The sequence below is a fragment of the Lissotriton helveticus genome, chromosome 1_1 (assembly GCF_964261635.1).
Source record: "Lissotriton helveticus chromosome 1_1, aLisHel1.1, whole genome shotgun sequence".
In the NCBI taxonomy this organism is placed as follows: Eukaryota; Metazoa; Chordata; class Amphibia; order Caudata; family Salamandridae; genus Lissotriton; species Lissotriton helveticus.
Genome location: NC_136057.1, coordinates 1880215816 through 1880237188, shown reverse-complemented (window position 1 = coordinate 1880237188; position 21373 = coordinate 1880215816). Strand labels below are relative to the sequence as shown.

Sequence of the window (21373 nt, the reverse complement as noted above, 5' to 3'; positions counted from 1 at the left end):
GTCTGGACAATATCTTTTCACGTTCAGATGTGGCATACTTGATTAGTATTTGCAGCAGGTTCCTTGATGATTGAACGTTGTTGTCTGCCCAATCTTGCAGCATGGCCGGATCTGGGTTCTCGTATGTCGGTGCTACCAATATTCTAAGTCCCCTCGGCACTCGGCCTACTTCTAAATATCTTCGTAATGAAGTGCATTCCCACCATTTGGAAACTTCTTGTTTTCTAAGTTTTTTTTAATTCATTTAGTGTTTTCACGTAATTCCCTTGGGCTTGCTGTTGCCCTGTTTCTCCTGATGTTTCTGGACCCGTGCTTCTGTTTGTTTCGCTGAAAATGTCTAATGTGGCCTCCACAAGTTCCCGGACACACTCCTCCGCCATTGTTACAGGAAAAAGTGTTTGTCTTTGATACCCACTGCTGTATGGTTTCCCAGAAAACTTACAGACTACCTCTCCCAGCAGCCCCTTTGCAGGACCCAACAACACTCGTATACCAGCACTTGCAGGCTTACTTGGAACTCTGATGCCCTCAGGCAGCTGCGAGGATCAGGAAGCCCGTGTCCGTGCTGTCAATCCGTGCTTTGGTCATCCAATGATGTCGGCTTGGGGGGCTCTCCGATTTCCTTGGTATCAAAGAACAGTCCACTTTGTTTTGCCAGGCAGCGGAGAGCACCAAATCGAGGGGGTCAGCATGAGGGGCTCCGGCACATCCCTGTATATGAATTCCAATCCTGGATTCCTTCGTGTGAAATCAGGCGCTGACACCGTGGGATCAGTGTATCAAAGAGAAAGGTTTATTCCATTTGATTGGCTTGAAGCGTTTCGGCGGCAAAAACCGCCTTGCTCACAACATCATACCACAAATAGTGAAGTGCATTATATACAAGTGATTGGCTTGGTAGCAGCCTACGCGGGTGGTCATGGAAACTTTCCTCATACAACAGGCATGGAAGAGGTGCGCTCCGTGACATGTGGTGAGTCATGGTCCTCCATGCAGTATTTCTTTTAGCATCATTAACATTTCAAAATGCTGTGACTTAAGTTCTGTTATTATTTGTATTTACAAAAAGCAAACCATTCAGGCAAAACAAATAAAATTGTTGATCGAAAATGTTATATGCACATTATTACATTTCGCATTTGTATAGAGGAATACGTTTAAGTGCTGGCATTACCCGACCTTTGTGAAAAAATACATGCAATATATACAATGTGCTTCTTGAAATAAAAACATGAAATTACAGCTTGTGTCTTTGCCATGGTATGACCTTTCTCAGAACGGAGTACTTGAGCTAATGTTGCGTTAATTGGGAAACCCTGGAATGTCAGGCTGATTAGAGTACATACCAGTTCTCATTGTTTCTGGCTATTGTTCCATAATTTAAGAGTCTCTACCCATTGATTGGTCTGCATCCGTCATTGTATAGGTTTACAGTGCAAGAGAATATCTAGAAGCATATATGCTACTCTTGGCTTATGTGTTATGCTGGTGCATTGGCTGTTGGATACAACGCCCGTTAAATAAAGAACCCACACCAAGTTCCCCGCTGTGCCCTATTGCTTCTTTGATAGAGAGGTCGTTTTGGATATAAACTTACCAATCCTGTACTGCACCTCAGTACACTCCACTGTACAACTCTGCATTTGTATTTATGCCAACTGTATGCCACTCCACTCTATGCCACTTTACTCCACTCTACCCCACTCTAGTGTACTGCAGTCACCTACACATTATCCCACTCTACGCCACTGTACTATAAGCCGCTCCACTGCCCGAAACTCCACTCCACTGCATGCATCTCTACAATACTGTTCTACACTCTATGCCACTGTAGTGCATTGTGTGATGCTCGACGAAAAGCCGCCCACATTCTTTCCATAATATGTCACTACACTATGACACGGCAGTCCACTGTACTCTACATTTAACTTGACAATACTCCACTCTACTTCAACCTACTCCGCACTAAAACACTACTCCACTCTGACAGCCTATGACACGGCATTCCACTGTACAACTCGCTTCTCCAGTCTACGATACTTAACTCCACTATATGAGACACAATGCCACTACACTCTAACACTTTAACATTGTATGATATGCAAACACACTCTACTCCACTCGATTCCAGTTTACATATGCCAGTCTATGAAATAGACTTTCCAACACTCTCCTCCACGGTACTGTATGACACTGTACATAATAACGTTGCACTTGCAAAACGAGACGCAACAATTTGAAACACATTCATCCAAGATTTTTTTAAAACATTGAAATTCAAAGAAAACAAAATGTAAAGCTTACTTATAGTTAGGAAAACGTATTTTCCCTATACAAACCAAGTTTAATCTACACAAATAAAAAAATATATCTAAAATTATAGTTGTACTTCATTAACAACTTATCCACTAGTAATAATACACAAACTGGCGGTGAGAGTGGCAAGCAAAGTGCGCACAGGTGCCTGTTCTGGGATACTTATTCTCAAAGTTCTGATCACGCTCTACTTTATGTGGTTCCACCACCACTGGGCCAACAACAATAACTACAATCTATACAAAAGGAGCGTGTGATTCATCCAAATAATGATAGCGTTCCAAACAGTGTGCTCATATCGTCCATTCTCTGTGTATTTTTCAACACAAAGGAACAAAGCCAAGCTGGATAAATTGGATAATGTACCTTTGTGTTAAAAAATTGGATTGAATAATAAATTCGGAATTGGTTTGCCAATTAAACAAGACTCCCTTGGGATATTCTTGATTGAATACACAGAGAATGGACAATATATGAGCGCACTGCTAGGAACTTATCCACTACCTTCAAATCATTAAAAGTTCTAGTCCTTTTTAGAAACTGTTCAGCTCACTAACGAGACAACACTAACTATAACTCTCCACTCTACCATGCACTGTGTTCTCACACATAATGAAACTACACTGTGCAACATTACACTGCACAAGACCCTCTGCCACTCTCCTGCATGACACTACACTCCACAACACTGAACTACACTATGCCGCTACGCTCCACGCCTCTGCTACGCTCCACGCCTCTGCTACGCTCCACGCCTCTGCTACGCTCCACGCCTCTGCTACGCTCCACGCCTCTGCTACGCTCCACGCCTCTGCTACGCTCCACGCCTCTGCTACGCTCCACGCCTCTGCTACGCTCCACGCCTCTGCTACGCTCCACGCCTCTGCTACGCTCCACGCCTCTGCTACGCTCCACGCCTCTGCTACACTCCACGCCTCTGCTACACTCCACGCCTCTGCTACACTCCACGCCTCTGCTACACTCCACGCCTCTGCTACACTCCACGCCTCTGCTACACTCCAGTCAACGACACTCCATTGTACAACACTCAGCTCTACTCTTTGACATGCCAATACACTGCACAACACGATCCTCCACTCTACAATAGTCCACGATATGACACACAGTGCCACTCTACTGTATAACACTTAACTCCTCTGTATGCTATATCGCTCCACTCTATTCCACTCTACGACACTAGGAACTATGACACTCTCTTTCACTGTACTGTACTACACTTCACTTCACTCCAATGACCCTCTACTCTCCCCAGCTCAGGAGTACCCTACCTCAACTACCTCCAAACTATTTTTTTTTTTTTTTTTTGTGTGTGTGTAAAAGGCCGCTTTATTGAAACAGGTGCACATCACATTTTTTTTTTAAATTTTTTTTTTTTATTTATTTATTTTTTTTAAAACCTTTATTGGAGAATATCGACAAACAAGATACGGGCCTACAACCCTGAGGCCGGCCTCGAAATCAAGTAAAGCACAGTAGCGAGCAATCGGGCAACTCAGCAGCATATCAAAACAAACAGGATTAAACCAAGTTACACTGTAATTAGGTGCGCTGCCGAGAGGTAGGAGAATTGAAGGTTCAATTTAAAAGTTTTTTGGAAACGAAGTCCAAAGTAATAGGAGCCAAGAAGGATCAAAGTCCAAGCAATCCGCACCAGGACCGAGATGGGCAACAGTGTTCAGAAAAATTCACGATCATTATCTATTAAACAGAAGGCTGGAGGAAAGTAGCACAGGAGAAAAAATGAGCAAACATTAGAATATACCCCAGCCACTACCCACCACGCACCAATCCACCCCTTGACCCGAAGAAAGAAGAAAAGAAAAGAACAGAAAAAAGGAGAAGAAGAAAAATAAGGCCCATAGTAACTGAAACTAACAAGGAAGAACACCCCCCACCCTACACGCATGCAGAGGCTACGGCCTACCCCCCCCTAGCAGGTGTCTGTCGCCCCAAGAGTACCCGAAATGTAGGAGCAAGAAAAAGAAGGAAAAGAAATCACAAAAGACCGGAGGAGGGCCAGGAAAATGACCAAAACAATCAGCACTTTTACCCTCGGCCACCATTCCCCGTACCCCGAACCAGCACCCGAACAACAAGTAGATCCCATCATTGTCCATTACAGTCTCAACAATGCAAACAACCGGATGCAGCAAAAAGGAAAAAAAAAACAAAAAAAAAACATCCTCAACCTTGTCCCTTTCGATCCAGCATGTCGACGGAGTACAGTTCCAAAGCAGCCATCTTGGACGGAGAAGACAAAAGAAAGTTACACTGCGGAGCACAATGCCATCCAACAAAGTCAGTCCACCTCAGAGCCAAACGGCGAACGACCAACCAAGAAGGGGCAAAGCACACTCGAAATGTTTGAAGGGCAGCCAGCCAAAACCGCAGGAGCAACTCCAAGATGGGCCAGGGAGACCCGCGAGGAAGCCTCGAAACAGCCATGTGGCGAGGCGTCCAGACACAAACCGCTTGCCTCTGCCGAGGACTGAGATCTCCACACGTCTCCGCATCAACACTGGGCAGCACAAAAGCAACCACATCTCCCCTCTCCAGCACCGGCAAGTACATCGGAGCAGACTGGTAGTCGCATAAAAACACAGGGTGTGGCGAGGTGTACCGCACCTGGAGCTCAGCATGATCATCCGAGGGCACTGCAAGCACAAAGATATCCAGTCGGCATTCCAGGTCCAGGGCCATATCACGCACAGCTAAATGTAGAGCACCCAGGGCAGACATAACATCAGCAATCCAGAGGGATGCCGCAGGATAAGAGGGCGCTGCCGTCTCGCGCACCCTGGGCGCGGGGTCACACCGTATCCCTCGAGACTGGTCGCCGTCAGCCATCACATCAGCAGCCCACCAGTAGCCGATCCGCAAATCAATGCCACTCCAGGGGGTACAGCAGCGGGACGGACCCCTTCGTCTGTCACCCGGCGACTATGCAGTGCAAACCGCTATGTGCACCCCAAATGGCCGTCGGGGGTAGAGAGCCTCAGATGCAGAGCGCCCAGGACAAAATGGCAGCCGTCTCAGTGCTGGAGAACGAGAAGACGCCCCGAGCCGTCCACAAGCCGAAAGGAGGGTAGAATATCTCTTCCACGTCGGAGACACCAGTAGAGAATGAAGGCGTGCTGGACAGGGCGGCTCGCTGTAGCAAGGAAAACAATGTGGCAAGAGCAAACCGTCAGCCGACCCCGTCCTGCTACAATGTCAGCCACTGTTGCAACTTGGGACGGCAGCCTCCAGAGAACAAAGACCCGGCCTCGGCAGGGCAGCACTGAAACATAAACCGGGACACCTCGCCGTCTCTGACAGCTGGATCGCGCCGGGGAGCACACCGCTGGACTCAGGATCGCATCACGGTTACGGGACGCCGACAAGCGGGCAGGATAAGATGCAGGATCAGCAGCGGTTCGGGAGAAGAACGAGAGGGTCGGCGGAGCCGAGGGATCAGGCGGCCATCATGGTCGCGGGTTAGGCTCCTCCTCCCTCCAAACTATTTAATCCACATTTCCCCTGGTCTATAGTATTCTTATTTTATATACTGTCATTATGTATTTTTTATTTACTCCATATGTAACTCATGTAATTACACAGAGCTGCTGTGCTAGCTCTGTGCGTCTAATCTCCCCAACTACATAACATGCTACCTTAACTACATTCAAAATATTTCATACACTTCTATTTCCAAATACTATATTCTACTTTTATATAATGTTACTTTGTATTGTTATCCACTCCTCGTTTAACTCATGTAATTTCAGTTGTGTGGTACCTCTGTAAAGCCACCATTGGTGTGGCCACTTCAGGGCTATGAGTATCATCTTGTTCTGTGACTGCAACAGCTTGACAGGGACTGCCGGGATCAGGGGAACTGGCAGAAAGAAGTAGAAAAAGCTGCCTGACCAGTTGATCCATAGGGCATTCTCCAGAGATCCTGGTTGGTAGTAAGTCAACACGAAGCTTTGGCATTTGCGGTTTTCTGCGATGGCGAACAAGTCGACCTCCGGAGTACCCCATCTTCTGAAGATATTGTGGACCACTTTGTCTAAATAACACCCACTCATGGTTTTCCTGGAGGAGATTGCTGAGAGAATCAGTCTGAGCATTCTGAACACCTGGGAGGTGAGCTGCTGTAATCGTAGGATTTCTGGCAAGAAGTCACTTCTGGATTACCTGGGCTTCCCGAGAATGGCCTGGACCTCGTGCTTCCCTGCTTGTTGTGGTAGTACACTGTTGTTGTATTGTCCGTCTGAACAAGCAGGGAGTTGGAGCTGAGTGATGGCTGAATAGCTTTCAGCGCCAGATGAACTGCCTTTAGCTCTAGCAGACTGATATAGTACGTGGATTCTGTGTGTGACCATTTGCCTTAAATTTAAAGGTGGCCTGTGTGGGCTCTCCATCCTTGGAGAGAGACATCCGCGACTGTGGTCCGAGCAGGTATCTCCTTGTGAAACTGGATCCCTCGTAGGAGATTGGTGGGATAGCACCACCATTTGATGGACCAGAGAGCATGCTGAGACAATCGGATCTAGTCTTCCAAATCTCCTGTTCGCTGGTCCCATTGGTTCCTAGGTTCTTACAAAGTAACTCCTATGGCTTTGAGAAACTTTGTGCATTTGCTCTGCACAGGAGACCACTGGAGAAATCATTTGTCAAAAATACAAATCCATCTGTTACTACAGGATATGCGACATTCCTATCAGTATCTAACCCAAATATATTACATTCATACCTTCATTTGTAAAGGATAAAGTATAAAGGTTTACAACAAATACATAATCTAAACCCACAATTAGTATTTTATCACGTTATTTGGGAGAGATGCCAACGTTCACAACAGATGAGACACCTTTTCATAATAGTTATTTTAAGTGTGCAAAACAATAAACATGTGGTCGGAAAATACTAAATAATCATGCAGTTCAGTGGTAGTAATAGTTAACAGAATATTAAAGTGAAATAATTTATCACAGCAATTTGCAACACCTTCAATTTTGAGTTTCAAAGTGATTGGGTCTTGATACACAGTGCTTACAAACACTTGCCCATGACTATCTGGCAGAAACCACTTATCTGTAGAAAGCTAGGGGACTGGATCCTTGTAAGCATGGACCATCCCTGAAGGCCTGATGACTTATAATCAGGTGCATATGAGTAGCTGGCAGACTGATGGAGTCTGGCACTACCAGTTTAGAAGGCAGGATGAGGCTCGGAAGTGGTACTCTGAGATCGGGAGGAGCACCACAGTGAGGAAGAACTACACTAGACTTGGTGTCAGCTGCACCAGGGTTGGAGAGGAGAGATCGGAGCAAAAAGGCATTTGCCTTCATCTTTACATTCTAAGATTCAACAAAGCAGGCAGAGCTGAAGACTGAACCAAAGCCTAACCACAGTCTTTTTCAGCACTCCAAAGGGGTCTATTCAGTAATCTTGGAGCATAATAGAAGTAGATTTCGATCCTCCTCGATAGGCCGAAAAAGGGGCTATGCATAGGCCCTGTTTACAAAAGGATGGCAGAGGGAAGCATACTGCATAGGATGGAAGCAAGTTTCTACATTTCCAACATGGAAAATCTCTGAATTCACATCTTTTAAAGCAGGTTTTGGTCCAAGTCCTAGGTGGCAGGTCAGTGCTCACAAACGTGACCATGGGAATGTTCAAAGACATAAAAGGAATCAGGCAGGATACAAATTTGGGACCGAGATCAATTACAAAATTACAATCTGTTGCACAGACACCATGGCGTTATTGGATCTAAGAGTATGTTTTGATCAAGTAGGTAATCCAGCTAGTAAGCCAGCTATGCAGCAGCGAGGGCACTATTAAGAAGTAGTAGGATAGATGTATCCTTCTGAGGGAGAAGAAAACACTGCAATGAAAAAGGCACTTAAAAGCACAGATGTGTCACTGATTCAGAATGATCTTCTCTGGAGGTGTGTGTTAGAGGTAATACCCAGAGGGCTGTGTTGTTTTTTAGTGGTTCAGAGATCCAGTAAAGGGTACACAAGTGGGTGTAATTCTGCTTCCCATCCCCTGGCAGTCTACCAAGTTACTCAACTTAGTCTGCTTAAGGTTACCAGGAAGTGTCTGTGGGCTATGCAAATGCCAAACCAAGTGTTAAAGGAAATAAATACTGGGCCACACACGCTTCCAAAGGTCTAACCACAGTTATGTGTTGGCTTATCACACGCAGCGCCAAAGCAGCAGGGAAGCAAGTGCCACTTACTTTTGCAGTTTTAATGTAGTGACTTAATACTTCGGCTCGGATTTTCAGCGTTTGCGCATGGAGGATCTCACGGACAACCCAAAAGCTGACCTACAAAATAAAGTAAGGAGAAAGAATGAATTGGCTCCATGTTCCTAAGCAGCACAGAGAAAAAAAACATATGGAAAACAGATGTGAGCTCATAACAACTGCACGTCAGACCCTCTCAGCGGTTTCCCCCAAAGCATTGTATCAATTGCTTTCAGAAAAAATATTTTTTGAGCTCAGCAGTAAAGACAACGACAGTGATCCGGTGGAAGCGTCTAAGCGTTGTGCGCTGCCTAAAAGGCAGAGTCTGGACTAAAGGGAGTGCGGTAGCCCCAGTCCTCTCGATGAGGGACAAAAATGGAGTATGCCTGAGCTGCCTTTCTGGCAGAGAGGACCACATAAACCGTGTCCAAGAACGAAAGAATGGGGAAAAAGAATTGGAAAAGATTGAAACAGTGAACTACACCATTAAAAAAAACCGCTCATGAACCGCTATAGGAAAATGAGCAATTGATGCTTTTTTCTTTTTTTTTTTACAACTCCATTAAGGCACTGCACTAATTCGGGAGCAAAATTTACTGAAAGCCCCTGGGCCACTTTCATTAAAGAAACAGCGCTTGTATTGGTTATGCATACACATGCACACAAAAGTTAACTTCTACAATCAAAAACAAGTTCTCCGTAAAGATATTCTGTTCGACAAGATACTAAAGTAAACATTTTTTTCAAAATTAATTCAGGGTTACCCTCGGTGCGATCAACTAATTTAAGTGAATTTCCTTCTTAAAAAAAAAAAGTGCCATTTCCCAACTATAGTCACAATCTCACCGGAGTTACATCTCACTTTCCATTCCTTTTCTCGGTCACCCCAATCTCCCCTCCATCCTCACTCTCTGCCATCAGGATCAATATCCAAATATTTCCATACCTATCAACTCACACGGTGCCACCGTTTCACACACGATATACGCTCCCACCACGCGGTCACCCGGCGAGGAGCCGATATCACACGGTGGAAGAGAAAATGAGCTGAAAACAACTGTAAATAGTGGTTTTTCAGCACGTATTCCGAGGCTTTGAACTGCCCATGTCCATTTAGGGGTGTGAAAACACCCCAGGACCACGACACTTGCTGTTGGTGTGGGGCCGGGGGGGTGGGTATTGTTTTTCAAGTTGGCAGGTATGTGTTCCTCTATTCAGTTATGTCCTAGCTATAATTACATTTTTATCATCAACTACCACGACCAGAGAGAAATGCCATAATGAAATAATACAACTGATATTTTGTCTAACCACTGTTAGCCATTCTATCCTCGTTGATCCATTTACCATCACCAGTGCCAAGTAAATAATGCTGCTTTAAAAAAAACACAAATCTCATACAGCACTTTAAAACGAACTTTAGGCGGCATTAAGCGCGACCGAGCACATAACAATAAATCATATCCATCACATTCCCTTCATGCCATAGATTTCTCCTGTCATGGCAGCATTTTGAAGCAGACTTAAAGTGGCACAAGAGCTGCATAAATAACTTGGAACATATCGAATATGATTTTATGGCCTCACCTACAATTGCTGCAGAATGCAACTACCCACCTAGAAACCAGTGTACAAAGGATAGATTCAACCTCTCCCTTGCTGCAAAAACTTCTTAGGCACCTTTTTAGGGCCCGCCTGCTGATGCGCTTCAGCGCATAGCTGGCGAAGCTCTATTGCGGCTTAAACAGAGGTTAACCACCACTGGCGATTTCACTGGCGATTGCATGTAGTGCATGTGCTTTTTAGGTCATTGCGCTTGCGCAAGCCCTAAAAAGCGCGTGCACAATGCCACCAGCCGCCTGCCTGCCTGCCTCGCGTTACCACATCAAAGGCAGCCCTCCGAGCGCATTTCTCACCCCCTAATTATTCACGGCCGGTCGGCAGGCACATCAAAGGCTGCTGCTGCCGTGACTCGCATTTCTCCTCCCTCCTCCCCTATCACTGCCCAGGCCGGTCGTACTTTCTCTTTACACGGGCGCCCATTCCTGAATCACTTGAAATCTCTCCACATTATTTGCATTTTGTTAATTAAAAAAATAACGCTATCTGTTCTGAACTTTACCAAGGTGCTCGGCCCCTTCTTTCTTCATTTCTTACTGACACGTGTCAAATATATTTTAAAAATTTACGTTGCGTAGTATATTTTTGTCATTTTTGCCCAGTGTTTTATCACGGTATTGACAACATCGAGTCTGCTGTGTCCTAGAATAAAAAAGATTTGGCGTTGTGGTTATGCAAACACTTTCCTTTTTTGATAGCATAAGTCATATGCTTGTGTTTTGATGTGGACATTTTGCATTTGCAATGCCAGCTTCCATGCACGTTGTGAAGGAGGGCTGCCGCCTTGTCCACGTTGACGATGATGCTTGATGGGCGCATGCGATTTGTCCAATGCGCTATTTTCCATAATCGTGGGTTCTCCGGTTTCAGTTAAACAGTTACAAGCTGTCTCTGGAATGCGGCCATGAATCCCCCGACGTATCTGGCTCAAGGTTGCAGTAGGAATGTTTCTGTTACATTTGGCAGCAGTGCGATGACATCGTGCTGTTGTTTTGCTTCGGTAGAAAAAAACAGGTCGGGGAAGGCAGTACCAGAGGATGCTTTGCTAGGGTACTCCCAATTCAGGCATAGGACGCACGCAAGGGCTGCATGTGCAGGCATTCTCCACGAGGAAAGATTGTATGGCTTGGAGCGAATGTTAATTACATTCTGTTTTTGCATGCCGTGTGTCTCTTGCTACATTTCATAGCATCTCGAGGTGTCGAAGGTACATCGTAACCCATGTAGAAAAATTATTTTCCATTTCCATGGTGGCCTATTGTTGAAAAATCCTTACTTCACCCTTAGAAGTTAAAACAAAACTGGAGCTTGACAATAATACATTTGATTCATGATTGATGCTACAAGAAAGCTAAGTTTTTTTTTCTGAAATAACTAGTATCGCTGTAGTTTAATTTGAACCCAATTATGAAAATGTTTCTTATTTGATGTTTGCATTTTGTGTTTAAGGGTTCTTCCGAGGCCTATTTAAATAAAGCGTAGCCACCACAGTTTAAAGGCCACAATCTCCACCCTCACTCACCCTCACTCACCCTCACCCTCACTCACCCTCACCCACCCTCACTCACCCTCAACCCCTCACCCTCACTCACCCTCAACCCCTCACCCTCACCCACCCTCAACCCTTCACCCTCAACCCCTCACTCACCCTCACTCTCACTCACCCTCAACCCCTCAGCCTCACCCTCAACCCCTCACCCTCACTCACCCTCAACCCCTCAGCCTCAACCCCTCACCCTCACTCACCCTCACCCACCCTCAACCCCTCACACTCACTCACCCTCACTCACCCTCACCCTCACTCACCCTCAACCCCTCACCCTCACTCACCCTCAACCCCTCACTCACCCTCAACCCCTCACCCTCACCCACCCTCAACCCTTCACCCTCAACCCCTCACTCACCCTCACTCTCACTCACCCTCACTCACCCTCAACCCCTCACCCCCTCACTCACCCTCAACCCCTCAGCCTCACCCTCAACCCCTCACCCTCACTCACCCTCAACCCCTCACTCACCCTCAACCCCTCACCCTCACCCACCCTCAACCCCTCACCCTCACTCACCCTCAACCCCTCACCCTCACTCACCCTCACCCTCACCCTCAACCCCTCACCCTCACTCACCCTCAACCCCTCACTCACCCTCACTCACCCTCACTCACCCTCAACCCCTCACCCACCCTCACCCTCAACCCCTCACCCTCACTCACCCTCAACCCCTCACCCTCACTCACCCTCAACCCCTCACCCTCACTCACCCTCAACCCCTCACCCTCACTCACCCTCAACCCCTCACCCTCTCACCCTCACCCACCCTCACCCTCACTCACCCTCAACGCCTCACCCTCACTCACCCTCAACCCCTCACCCTCACTCACCCTCAACCCCTCACCCTCACCCACCCTCAACCCTTCACCCTCAACCCCTCACTCACCCTCACTCTCACTCACCCTCACTCACCCTCAACCCCTCACCCTCACCCTCACCCTCACTCACCCTCACCCTCAACCCCTCACTCACCCTCACCCTCAACCCCTCACACCCTCACCCTCAACCCCTCACCCTCAACACCTCACCCTCAACACCTCACCCTCAACCCCTCACCCTCACTCACCCTCACCCTCACTCACCCTCAACCCCTCACGACACATATTGTGTTACAATAGGTGTCACATTTGCGAAAGATAAAACTATCTAGAGATGTAGCATAACGACCAGAGCTGCCATATAAGTCACGTAAATACAAAACATGTTGCATTCCAAATGCTATAGGTGTCACATTCGCGAAAGTTATAACTATTGGCATTGTAAATGACAAAGCCATCAATTTAGCAATTTTAACAACGAAAAAATAAATAAATTATGTCATTTACAAGACCAATAACTACAACTTTTCTAATGCGAGACCTATTGCATTCCAACCCCACTCATCCACGCAACGCCACTCACACACGCAACGCCACTCACACACGCAACGCCACTCACACACGCAACGCCACTCACACACGCAACGCCACTCACACACGCAACGCCACTCACACACGCAACGCCACACGCAACGCCACTCATCCACGCAACGCCACTCATCCACGCAACGCCACTCATCCACGCAACGCCACTCATCCACGCAACGCCACTCATCCATTTGCAAAACAAAAAATGTCAAACTCTTCTATTGCGAGACCTATTGCATTTTCAATGCTTGTTTTAATTTGTTATTGTTGTTTTTACATTATACACACACAACAAAACGTGTAGAGCAGGTAAAAAATATATTGCCACTGTGAGTACTAAATAGATATTACTTCCAAGTTAGCCAGAAGGGCTACCGCAGGGGTGGAGGTGCACATGGGGAGTAGGGGCAATGTTAATGTCCAATTTCCGACTCCGGGTGTGTGGGATCCACGTCCAGGACTTCAGCATGGGTCGCCGGAGGATCTTCTGACCGGCATTGATCCCAGATCTTTCTAAACTTCTGAGGACACCCTTTGGCACCGTACACCTCCTTTTCTGCCTCCATGCACATGTTCATACCTCTTATTCCTAGGCTTTACTGGGCAGTTTTTGTACCTCCCCAGACCTGCACTATATCTCTCTTTGCAACTACTAGACACAGGGAAAATAAGATCAGTTTTCTGCAAGGTAAGTCAATATCTCCCAGGAGAATAAAGTGCAGGTTAAGCGGCATCACTTCTCTAATGTCCTCTCTGGGTCTCCAAGAATGCTTCCCCAGCATGCAAAGATGCTCGGCACTCTGAGTGTATGGAAAAAAGTTCCCGGGGGGGACCTTTTTTAGCGTCTGTCTCTAGTTAGACATACTCTGTGGAAAATTTTCAAATGGATCAATCGGAACCGGTCACTTATAGACACCTCTCGGGGAGTGAATCTGCCCCCGTCCAATTGGGCCATCAGAAAGACTTTCCAGGAGGAAGCTGTGCGCTTTACAAATGCTGGTATTTCATATTTCATTTCATATGTTATGCCGTAAAGGAAGGACATGTTTGGAAGATCCAACTAGCCCACCGTTTCAGCCACCAGGGTGTGTTTGAGTTGTGCATACTTGTAATATTGCATGTCTGCTAGGTGTAAACCTCCCGCTAATACTTGGAGAAATTCACCCTCCCTCCCTCAATCACATCTCCAAAGGTGCAGATACCTATCAGATCCCAATCAGATCCCAGCAGGCAAAATCCTGAAGCTTCCCAACTTACCGTTGCATGCCGCCTTCGCACAGACGTGTGGTCTTGGTCACGTTCCTTTCCATCCCATGTGCACCATAGTTCTGTCCCAGACCATCAACACTGCTCGCGCCAGACCCTGTATATCAGAGCTGCCATTGTAGAATAGGTGCCACCAAGTGAGGTTCTCAGTGAAGCATCTCTCAAGGCACACCGCAGGTGTCATCCTTCAGGGCATGAGCTCAATCATTTATTACTTGAAGCTGGCCAGCCCATGGTATGCCCAAAAGTGGGAGAGGGTGATCCATCCTTTGTACACTGAACAGCAATGAGTCCCCTGCACCATCCTAGGGCGCTCACCCTCCCAAAGTAGGAGCCATATCTCCCTGTCTACTCGAACAAAAAAGGGCTCTTGTATTGGGAAGGGGGTATTTTCATCACATATACCATCTTAGGGCGGGTTATCATCTTGAGCATAGCCACCCTGCCTTGAATCCTCAGGGGCAACTTTCTTCAAAGGGCCGCAACCCCCTGTAAGGCCACCATCTTAGGTTCTAATTTTCACTCCCAGAATCCCTCAGGGTCTGGTGTCACAAAGATAATTATGTACTTAAAGCCCACCATAGAGACTTGTATTGAGTCAGAGACACGGATCCTTTGGTCCCATCATCCTGCTTTACACAGTACTCATCTCCCGCGTTCACCCTGTAGCCAGAGTATTCCCTAAAGGCCTCCACTATCTTTAGTAGGGGTTCCAGGGTCGCAGCGCGATCAGTGACTCAGAGTAGGGCATCATTTGCATATAAGGAGGTTGTCTCCTTCCGCCACTGCTGCTCTAGGTCTCCTCTTCATCAGCAACTTGTTGCTCCACACATTCAGCTCAAACCCCTCTCTAAGTGTACAAATCTTTCTAGGAGAAGTTCCATTCTGCAAGGCTTCTCAAAAACTCAACAGTTCACCCAAAAAATATAAACAAAGGCCTCTCTAAATTTCATTTTGGGAGGAGAATCTGCATACATACGGGAAGGTACATAGGGAGCAGGTCCCGAAAAATATAACATTTTACCAGACCTGCAGGTCTTGTGACTTGAATAATCTACTCAACCTAAATTTAATGCACTTGACCCATAAACTAATCTCTTCCTGTGTTCCTAGGAAAACATTTTATTTCACCAAGTAAGCGAGTTTAGCATGTCTGCTGTACAAAAAAACCTCTTGTATAATAAAAATATAGCCCACATATACGGTACACGAGTCCTAACTTTCCTCTTAATTGACTAATAGGAATATCATCAGGGTGGGGGCAGGAATGTTTCTAGTTCATATTTAACCCCTTCAGTGCTGTTGACAAAGCCAGCTCGTCATGGGCGTTACCTGCGCTACGCGGATGATGAGCTGGCCATAAACAAGCCATTTTTTTATTTTCAGCGCACAGCGGGAAAACGCGGTAGCGCGGTAGGGGTTAAAAACTCACTTTTAATAAATATATTACTAAAGCATGATTTGGTAGCACACTGTTATTTACAAAGTTTTCAATTGAAATGGCCACAAATTTTCATGCAGCTTTACTGATAAAATTATATAGGTACAAACAATGTGCCGAAATTGGATTTCAGCAAATATTTATCATTTGCACATTACCAAGCAACTTATTCCGATTCGTTTTGATCAAATTAAAGTCTTTCTTTCCATCGCCCTTCAGAATTACAAAAAGGGCTTTCCAAACTACTGAAATGTATTCTGAAACATTTGTAATGTTCATTTACAAGCTATTAAAATTGTGTGCTCCGCAATTGTGTGCTCATTCACTTTCGGAATGGACAGAACACCTGCTCTTTACCAGCTCACCAGACTGAGCCAGTAGGTCTGATCAAATCGGACTTGCCATAGCGAGTGAGCAAATGGATTTCTCGAGGCCTGGGAAGGAGACCATTTTTAGGTCGAATCTTCTAGAAAATACATACGCTGTCTGTTACAAGGTAAATTGTGGCTTACTAAGAACATAGAGGGGCTTAGAACCCGCTCATTGCTTCCATTGGTTGGCTTTCTTTGTCATTTTCATTCGCCTGCTTCCCATTTGTGTCCCAGCTTGTCAATCTTGTTTTTATTCTTCCCACAGGAGCATTGCCTCTTTACAATCTGTTTGAGTGGTTGGTATTGTTGCTTCCATTGCTTTCTTTTCAAGCACTACTTTTTTTTCTTGTGTGGGGCATTCCACTGGGGTGTGTATGTTTGAGCTGTCTACCTCGTGTATGTCTCTCCCTCTGCTGCTGTTGTCAGTTTGCTCTTCACTGCTCTCCTCCTTTCTTGCATTTACCTTGCACTTCTCCCCATTGCTTCCACCCACTCATGCCCTCTGTGTTGCTTTCCCTTAACCCTGTGTAGCTTTTGGTCCCACCCTTCACCTTCGCTTTCGTATCCCCTCCAGCGCTACCGCCCATTGCTTCTGTGGCCCCTCCCATGTACTTCGGCATTACCCCTCACACTACCCCATCGTTTTTTCGCATCTCCTTTAAGTAAAAAGAAAAGAAAATACGTTTTAGTGTGTTTCTTTTTAGTTCGCATTCTAACTCGGATCAGTAACTAAAAATAAAGAAAAAAGCGCCCTCTTTATTTTGTTGACAAATATCTACAAAACAGCATGACAGTTAGTGTCGTTTTTCTTTTAAACTTTAGCAATGCTACACAGCATCATGGATGCCGTGCAGCGTGACTAAAAACAATTGCCAAAGCCAATAGATCACAAAGGTGTGAGCCATTAGCTTTATCAATGCTTGTTCTTTCAGGGCTGTGACAGAATGCACCTCCAAAATGGAGGTCAGGACGGCCACGCAAATAAATACAATAGTGGTCATCAGCATTAGGTTTCTCTGAATATGGTCCATCGCTGTAATCTCAAAAACCGATGACAGGACTATTAAAATGCATACTGCAAACAGCTTTGGGCTTTGTATGGCACTTGCTAACAGCAAACAGTGTCACTGTATCAAAATACAGAATCACATTGCAAAAAGTTGAGGTGCCATGGTTGTAGTTGGCTCTTGATGCAGAGAGAGGGGTCCCTGTGAGAATCTCTCTGATTCTTTTAAGATGTTACCACATCTGACTGTGCACTGAGTGGATCGGGTTTAACAACTGGGAAGTGGTGTTGATTACATGCTGTGATTGAAAGGGAGAGGAATTAAATGAAAATATGATTTTCTAAAGCGTACTAATCACCTGAGCGTCAAGGAACCAAGAGTTTTTAGATATTATAATGAGAGAGTTGGAACACAGGGCATTTTCTGGTCTGGCAGGCAGAGATTGCTCTGTCACCATCCCACTTGGGTCATATTTATTTAAATATTCCATGCATCAGTTCTGTGATGAAAGTCTTGCGTAAAAAGGGATATTGTGCTGTAAAATTCCATTTTATACTCTAAGGAACGAAACACAGTACTTTGAATTCATTACGCAAATGACGAGAATGGGCCTGCATGCACAGAAAGCGCTTTAGGTAGCAACGCTTGATGTTAAGTAGTTTCTCAAACCCATTTGAAGTGGTGAAACCAACGCATATTCATTACATACATGGGCCAGATTACGGCTGCCCCACTCTCCTTCATATTCAGCTGGAGGACATCAACAGGGCCGCATTGTTCATATCTTGGTGCTAGCTCTGGCAGATGAAGCAAGGATCTGTCATGTAATCGATGGGTCTTAAGCCTCTGGCACTCGGCTCCCCAGTAGAAAAGTTGAAGCGTTCATCCACTTCTTAAGAAGCCAGGCTTGGATCCCTCGATCATAAATAAAAGATCATCCAGTCACATTGTTGCCGGAAAAGGTGATGAAGAGACTTAGCCACATGGCTGACTAACCATCATGAAACACGGTCTGTTGGTGCAAGCACAGGTAGGATTCTGTCCACTGCCCAGAACAAATGAGTTACAGCTGTAGTCCTAGACTAGTTACTATAAGGATGAAGGATATCATGGGGGCCTCTTGATGTTGGATCCTTCTGCTGCCTTTGATGCAACTGATCATAAGATCCTGGTTGACTGTTAGTGGCATCGGGCCTGGCATCCCAGCTCTGGATTGGTTAAAATTTTTCCTTTCAGGCAGGTCATAGGTAGTGTCCCTTCTTCAATTTAGACCAAGGGTGACTGGCTTATCACTGGGGTGCCCCTGGGTTAAGTTTGCTCTCTGTTGTTTAACCTCTGAGGTCTGCCTTTAGGAAAGCTGGTGAGGTTGTTCGGGTTTGACAGGTTATCTTAGGCTTACAACACACTACTACTCAGACGTTTGACCAAAATGACCAGAATAACATCAGTCACCTGGGTGGCTACTTTTGTGCCACCAGGACTAAGTGACTACCAATTTACTAAGGCACATCAGGGGCAAAAAAGGAGATCTTGGTGGAAGTCATGCTGTCCTCTGTGGATCATCCATTTGCAGTCTGGAAAGGTTCAACACGGCCACATTCTATGGTTTTAGTTACAAACTTGGGCATCATTCAATGCAAGGGGTACAAATGTAGGGAACTTCTAGGGGAAATCCCACCCAATATAAATGGTGTTTGACTGAAACCTTCGATGCCCTGGTGCAAAATGTGTGAAAAGCTGGCAGTTTTAAATTGAACCCGGTTTCGTAATGTGCCTACATTTCTACCTCCATTGTTACAAGTCACAGTGTGTGCCATCAGGCGTTGACCACTATAATTCCATTGATCTGTACTCGCACAAAACTCTAAATGAACTGCAGTAACTTCAAAATGTAATGGTCAGACTAGTCAGTGGCCAGACAAAGATTACAGTGGCTTCCTGTCGATCAACGTATTCAATTTAAAGTGCTGTGCTTGGTGTACCTTGCTTGCCATTGTACTGGTCAACACTTTTTCAACCTGGTGAATTCCTATTGCCTACATTTCTAACCCAGCCCCTCCTTTTTACACCATGTTAAAAACGTATTACAAGCGGTGAAATTTACTTTATGGTTTTGAGTGCTCAGTTGCAAAAAGTTCTTCCCTCAGACCTTCACGGTTTTTCTAATTTTATGCAGTTCTGCTGGAAACTGAAAACTTTTTTTTTTAATTTCTTTTGTTTCTTGAGTGAATGCTGCACTTAGAAAGTAAATATAAACAAGCATTAGCAATGCAATAGGTCTCGCATTAGGAAAGTTTGAGCTATTGGTATTGTAAATTATTTTATTTATGTGTTGGTTTTGAAAATAGTGAAATTAATGGCTGTCATTTACAATGCCAATAGTTTTAACTTTCGCAAATGTGACACCTATAGCATTTGTTATGCAATATGTGTTGTATTTACGTCTTAGATGTATTGATATTACAAATAACAATGACTTAACATTTTTTAATAATTAATACTTAAATAAAAGGTATTGTAATTTATAATAGCTTAAACTTTTGTAAATAACTTTTCTGAAGATTATGTTTAGTGTATTTTATTGGGACGAAAATCCTAGAACAGCAGTGAAATATTAACATCTTTTTTGTGACATTTGTAATAAAGCTTGAAACATTGAGAGAACATATTTGAATCAGTTGTTGTTGAATGGTTGCACAGATTGATGCTGTGGTGGCGCTGAGTGATGTTGTGGAGAGCTGATGTGCCGAAGCCACTTGCTTTCACTTTCAGGCTTTAGGATTTTGTTGCCAAGTGCTGAAATAAGCAAAGGCTGAGACACACTTTCAACATGCGTTCTGTAATCATCATCGTAGGCGACAGTAAAGCTCCGTAAAATTGAGCAGGGACAGACTAGCTATTGAGGCAATTAGAAATTCTGGTGGCCTTATCACAAAAAATACAGACTGAAAGGAGTAGGTTGCAATGAAAATAAAGGCGCGCCACGGCAATAAGATGTAGGTTGAAGAGGGAAGAGATGTAGTCTATGTTACAGGTTCTAGGCACTGGGAAGAGGGCATTGCGTCGTCCTTCGCTACTAATGCATGCGAGTCACCGGTTCGGTAAAAATTGGTCAGAGTTGAGACTAAAGACAACTATTGGTGTTGTGTTTATTTAAATATTAAAACTGCTGAAAACAGGAGGGGAGGGAGAGAAAGTCAGACAAAACGAGGAATAAAGTTGAAACAAAAATGTAGAAAGAATGAAATAGTCCGAAAAAGGGGACAGTAGAGAGCGAAACGGAGGGAGCGAAAGAGATACACAGGGAAAAGGAAAGCGCACGAGAAAGAGGACAAGAGTAAGAAATATGGAGAAAATTAGGATAAAACTGACAGAATGAGAAAACAAGACTGAAGAACAGAAGCCGTGTAGTCGGAGTGCGTGGTACTGATAAGGATCAGAATGAGACAACCTGTTCGCATCAGCCCAGCAACACCACAAAGTTAAACAACAATGACAGCACAAGCGTTAAAAGGATGACTGACAGCAGCATGGCGGAGTGACTGAGAAGGCAACTTGTCGGCTCTTCTAACAGTGTCTGGAATTACTAATAGGGGAAGCGCAAATTACGCAGCAGAGATGGCAAAATTGTGAGGCAAAAAAAAGCAAATTACACTGTGTAAAGCGCTACATTTCGTGACAGTATAATTTCCTTACTTTGTCGTTTTTACACTGATTAACACGGTCTAAGCAAAACTTTTTACCTCATTAGTACAAGTTTATTACCTAAAAACAGCAGTAAGCAAAGGAAAGAGATCAACCACACAAAAGCCTTCCACTGCACGCACCGCAGGACGTGTTGCAGTGTTTGAGTTAGAAACAATTTTCGTTGTTAAAATCTGCAGATTACACACCAAATAATGATTTTTGTTTGCAGTAACATACAACGACAGGAGTTAGATTAATTTACTGCGATCCCAGCACTGCAATAGCCCAAACACTGCACAACAGATCCATAGCTTCACCCTGCATCCCCCTGCTGCCCTGAATAACCCACCAAGGCCTCCTTCACCCACACCGCTCTCCGGGGTACTCACCGAGGCACGCCAGATGCCCTGCCGCTCCAAAGGCTGGTCGGGGGAACACTGACACAGC

The 21373-nt window shown here is 45.2% G+C and overlaps 1 protein-coding gene across 11 annotated transcripts in view; it reads right to left on the bottom strand.

Annotated features, from left to right (window-relative positions):
• The window catches only part of RALGPS2 (Ral GEF with PH domain and SH3 binding motif 2), an 890309-nt gene that overhangs the window by 447327 nt on the left and 421609 nt on the right, over window positions 1-21373 (bottom strand). For all 11 annotated transcript variants that reach the window (XM_078642169.1, XM_078642158.1, XM_078642140.1 and 8 more), the window contains one exon: window positions 8570-8659. In XM_078642169.1, coding sequence (XP_078498295.1) covers window positions 8570-8659 — 90 coding nt within the window. The remainder of the gene's footprint in view (window positions 1-8569; window positions 8660-21373) is intronic.